This window comes from Cicer arietinum, chromosome 2 (genome assembly GCF_000331145.2).
Source record: "Cicer arietinum cultivar CDC Frontier isolate Library 1 chromosome 2, Cicar.CDCFrontier_v2.0, whole genome shotgun sequence".
NCBI lineage: Eukaryota > Viridiplantae > Streptophyta > Magnoliopsida > Fabales > Fabaceae > Cicer > Cicer arietinum.
In genome coordinates this window covers 14,836,196-14,841,140 of record NC_021161.2, presented here as the reverse complement: position 1 = coordinate 14,841,140, position 4,945 = coordinate 14,836,196, and the positions used below count along the sequence as shown (strand labels likewise).

General features: G+C 31.4%; 1 protein-coding gene across 1 annotated transcript; it reads left to right on the top strand.

Moving 5' to 3' along the window:
* Positions 1–124: 124 nt before the first annotated feature.
* On the top strand, positions 125–2,297 carry LOC101493374 (uncharacterized). The gene is made up of 8 exons (XM_004490295.1): positions 125–224; positions 312–460; positions 685–903; positions 984–1,076; positions 1,160–1,264; positions 1,716–1,850; positions 2,115–2,187; positions 2,287–2,297. Exons 1-8 carry the CDS (start codon positions 125–127, stop codon positions 2,295–2,297), a joined length of 885 nt encoding a protein of 294 aa, XP_004490352.1.
* Positions 2,298–4,945: the final 2,648 nt, after the last annotated feature.

Sequence of the window (4,945 nt, the reverse complement as noted above, 5' to 3'; positions counted from 1 at the left end):
ATATATATATATATATTTTTTATTTGGAGCAGCAATGACACGAAGAAAAAAGTTAAACATTAGAAATCGGACAAATGATAAAGAAGGAATACAAAATGTTCGTACTCACACAAACTCAACCAACATGCAAGAAAGTAATGTTGCAGAAGATGTCATACATAAGTCTATAGAATCTCACTCTATTCCTTCTGAAATAGAAGCTGAAGAAGAACCAATTGAAAAAAGTATAAATTTTATATCATTTCATTTGTTATACTTTATTTATGTAAACATAGTGATTTATGCTTTTATGACTTTTGTTTTACTTGTAGATGTAGAACCTAAACGGGTTAGAGGTCCAACAAGAATGCTTGATGTATGGGAGATGGAAGATGGTGATGTCATAATTGTTCGTTTGGACAACCACAGTCGGCCCATTGGGAATGAAGCAACAACTCTGACTCGTTTCATAGGTAGTGTGGTTAGAAGACATCAATATGCTCCAATCAGCTACATTCATGGAAAGATATGCCAACAAGTTTCAAAGAAGAAATGTTGAAATTGATAGAGGTGTTATTATTGTACATTGAGTTAATAGAGGTATTAATAGAGTTACAAAGAAGAAATGTTAAAATTATTTTAACGTCAAAAGTTGTAATATAACTTCATTTTTATTTTTTATTTTTAATATCTCTCGTTATGTAGAGCAAATTTGAGTTTGTTCCTCCAATAAATGACTCAACAAGAGAAATGATAAAATTTGAGTTGAATGAGAAGTGGAGGCAATGGAAAAGTGATTTAAAGTCAAAGGCATATGATCCAAGTAAGACAAAAGATGAAGTTGCAACTGCAATACCTGATGATAGGGTTGACCAAAATCAATACCGTGATTTGGTTCATGGTTGGTTTTCTAATGAAGGACAAGTAAGTCATAAATGCTATTATGTCTCAAATAATTATTAACTGATTCTTGTGTTGAATAATATTTCTTGTATGAAATACAGAAAGTAAGTCAAATTAATAGACAAAATCGTGCTAAGTTTGAAGATGTTCATTGTATGGGTACAAAAAGTCTCCCAAAATTTATTGATGAAAAGGTTTGTTTCGATTTGTACTTTTCATGGGGTGAATTGTAATAAAAAAAAAATAAAATACATTTAACTTGTTTGTTTGAGTTTAGATAAAAAAGAGCAAAGGAGTGGTACCTAGACGTGAAGAGATTTATGTTGAAACTCGTACTCATAAAGATGGGTCAATTGTCAATGAAAAGGCTGCAAGAGTGATTGTAAGTTTTGAGCTTTAATTGGTTTTATATAGTGACTTACTTATTTTAGTATAATGAATTAATTTTTTATAGTGTTGTTTGTTTTGGAAGACAATTGATAGTATTTCGTAGAGTGACTTATAGTAAAGATTTATAATAACTCAAGTGATTAGTTTGCTACTTTAAAGTATATGCCAATGATCAATGTTGAATTTTGATACTCAAGTGTTGAATTTTGTAATCTGTTATAATATTGTAAGGACTTGTTGATGTTTTATAATATGTTGCTCAAGTTCTGAATTTTGTCATCTACTAGTTGTTATAATATTGGAAGGACTCAATGTTACTGTTTTATAATTTGCTACTCAAGTGCTGAATTTTGTAATCTGTTATAATATTGTAAGGACTTGTTGATGTTTTATAATATGTTACTCAAGTTCTGAATTTTGTTATGAATTCATTTATATTTCAGGAAGAATTGAGCAGATATAGTAATGAGGTTGGAACATCTCAATCACTCCAAAACACACAAGGTTCTGTGTCTTGGAAGAATGATTTATTTTCTCAAGTACAAGACCTTCTAAGAAGGGACATGTGCGATGTATGGGCAAGTTTCCTAAATCCAAAAAATCAAAAGTTTCTATGTCTGAAAATGAAGAGTTACGTGATAAAGTTAAACATATGGAAAATTTATTGGCAAATGTTATGACCTTGATTCAAAATCGTTTTTCTGGAGAAGATGTGAATGACATAATCCAAGTTGCGCGACAGGTATATAATTTTTTATTGATCTTCATATGTAACATACAAGTTGATTTGTAGGTCTAATATTTATCTTATTTATATTTAATATCTTTTATTTTCGTGATAGATTCCCGATGCTTCTAGTGCTCCTAATAATTTGAATTCTCCTAGTTCAAACAACAATGAAGATAATGAAAAAGGTATTTAGTTTTGCTTTTAATAAATTTTCAGTAAAATTATTATTTTATTTATTTTTCACATTCGAATAGTATTTTTATTTTACTTTTTATTGCTTGTAGGTGAAGATTAAAAGCTATTTTGTTGATGAGGATGAAGTTTTGGCAATTAGGTGGACGTGATTTTCTTAAATTTTTTGAGATGATTATATAAGACTTTGTTATGTTAGTAAGACAATCTTGTTTATGATTAGTAAATACTCTAAAGTACTCTCATTTGAAAATGGTTTAACTATTTTCAATTTCATATATGTTTGTAAGACTTATGTTAATTTTGAATATATGATATTGAACTTTTATTTTATTTTGATTCATATATATATATATATTCATATATATATATATATATATATTATTGTGTATTTACATTTTACATTGTAATTTGATTAATTTTGCACAATAAAATTACTATATAACAAATTATTTGTCTAAAAAAAAAAATTATTGTCAAAATCTATACCCACGGAATTCAAATCTCACTAAACTGTATAGTGACGGATACAAAACCATAGGTGTATAATTTTTTAAAGTTATGCAAGTATTTATACCCACCGTACAAACTTCGTAGGTAAAACCTCTTAGTTTTGTCCAACGGACAAACTTCCGTTACTATAGGTTATAGCGACGGTAAAACACCATTGGTATTTGTTGACTATAGATGATATATAAAAATGCCGTCGGTATAGGTTTTTTTTCCCTATATCTACGGATTTTATACCTTTACCCACGACTTTTTTCTATCACTATATGTCAAGTTTCTTGTAGTGAATGTTAGTAATTCAAAAATTACTACTTGGATTAATAATTCTATTGAGTTGTCTATTGGAGTGTAACTAGCAAAATATGATACTGCTAAAGAGATTTGGGATCACTTGAAACATTTGTATGTTCAGTCTAACTTTGCAACACATTATTAGTTGGAAAGTGATATTAGAGCCTTAAGCAAAACAATATGACCATTCAGGAATTCTATTCAGCAATGACTAATATATGGGATCAATTGGCTCTTATGGAGTCACCTGATTTGAACGTTGTCAAAGCATACATTGATCAAAGAGAAGAGCAACGTCTGATTTGGTTTCTAATGACTCTTCGTGATGATTTTGAGGACCTTCGTGGGGGTATTTTGTATCGTTCCCCTCTTCCTAATGTTGATTCAGTAGTTAGTGAATTGTTGGCAGAAGAAATCAGACTTAAGACTCATTTTGGTGTTTCAGATAAGGGAATTCTCTCAACTCCTCCATATGTTTTTGTTGCTCCTATTCAAAAAGGAAAATCTCAAGGGAGGGTTGGGCTTGGTAATGATGAATGTGCGTTTTGCAAAGAAAAAGGTCATTGGAAAACACATTGTCTGAAACTGGAGAGAGCACATAAGAAGAACTTTAGGGGGCCATCGTCCAATGTTGTTCTGTATGCTCCTCCTACCATTGGCTCTAGTTCTAGTTCTGTATACTCATTTGAGACTGCTTCCCAAATATCTGATATTGCAGAACTACTTCAAAAACTTCTTGCCACTCAATCACATGCCATGTCTGCCACCTCATCTAAAGGTTTGAACTTCTCTGGTATCTCAGGTATATCTCCTCCCATGATGATAAATTTTTTGTGTCTGTGAAACCTGCCTCATTTGTGTCGGTTAAGACTGTTGATGGCACACATTTGCCACTAGAAGGCATTGGTTTTGTCTCCACACCTAAATTGTCTATTTTTTATGTTTATTAGATTCCTAATCTTACTTTGAGTTTTGCTTCTGTTAGTCAAATATGAGATTTTGGTTATTCAGTTATATTTTCTTTCACTTCTTGTTGTGTGCATGATCCACATTTCGGGAGGCTGATTGGGACATGCCATAGACAGGGGGGGGGGGGGGTGGGTTTTATGTTTTGGATGACCTGCGAGTCCCATATAATGCAGCCTCAACAACTAGGGCTGACTTATTATCTAGTTTTTGCTTGAATTCTTTGTCTTCTAGTTGTTATTTACGACATTCTCGCCTTGGACATATTTATGCTTCTAGATTAAAATATTTGGCTTTTACTGGAGCTTTAGGAAAGTTACAAACCAGTGATATCTCAGATTGTTGTGATTGTAAACTTGCTAAATTTCCAGCTTTACGATTTAGTAAAAGTGCTTCTGTTTCATATGCGCCTTTTGATTTAGTTCACTCTGATGTTTGGGATCCATCACCAGTTCTCACCAAAGGTGGATCTAGATATTATGTTTTGTTTATTGATAATTACACTCGTTATTGTTGGGTTTATCTTATGAAAAATTAGTATGAATTTTTTGACATTTATCATATATTTCGTGCAATGGTCAAAACTCAACATAATATTGTTATAAAGTGGTTTCGTTGTGATTTAGGTGGTGAATATACCTCTAATAAATTTTCTGAATTACTTGCTTATGATGACACATTCCACCAAACATCTTGTATTGATACTCCTCAACAAAATGGAGTTGTTGAAAAAGGTGCATAATAATGCATCTATTGATTGCACCATTTACCGCGTTTTTTTCAAAAAGCGCCGTAAAAGGTGCATAATAATGCATCTATTGAATGCACATTTTACAACGCTTTTCCAAAAAGCGCTGTAAAACGAGTATAACAAGCGTGCATTATATCTACCTATTTTATAGCGCTTTTTTATTTTAAAAAGCGTTGTTGTATCTTTTTACAGCGCTAGATACTATAGCGCTTATTTTTTTGGAAAAGCGATGT

Excerpts from the sequence above, each read along its gene's own strand:
- LOC101493374 (XM_004490295.1), top strand. The coding sequence starts at position 125 with ATGCAAGAAAGTAATGTTGCAGAAGATGTCATACATAAGTCTATAGAA. Across the intron at positions 1,077-1,159 it reads CAAAATTTATTGATGAAAAG|ATAAAAAAGAGCAAAGGAGT; the intron begins GTTTGTTTCGAT and ends GTTTGAGTTTAG. Across the intron at positions 1,851-2,114 it reads GGGACATGTGCGATGTATGG|ATTCCCGATGCTTCTAGTGC; the intron begins GCAAGTTTCCTA and ends TTTTCGTGATAG.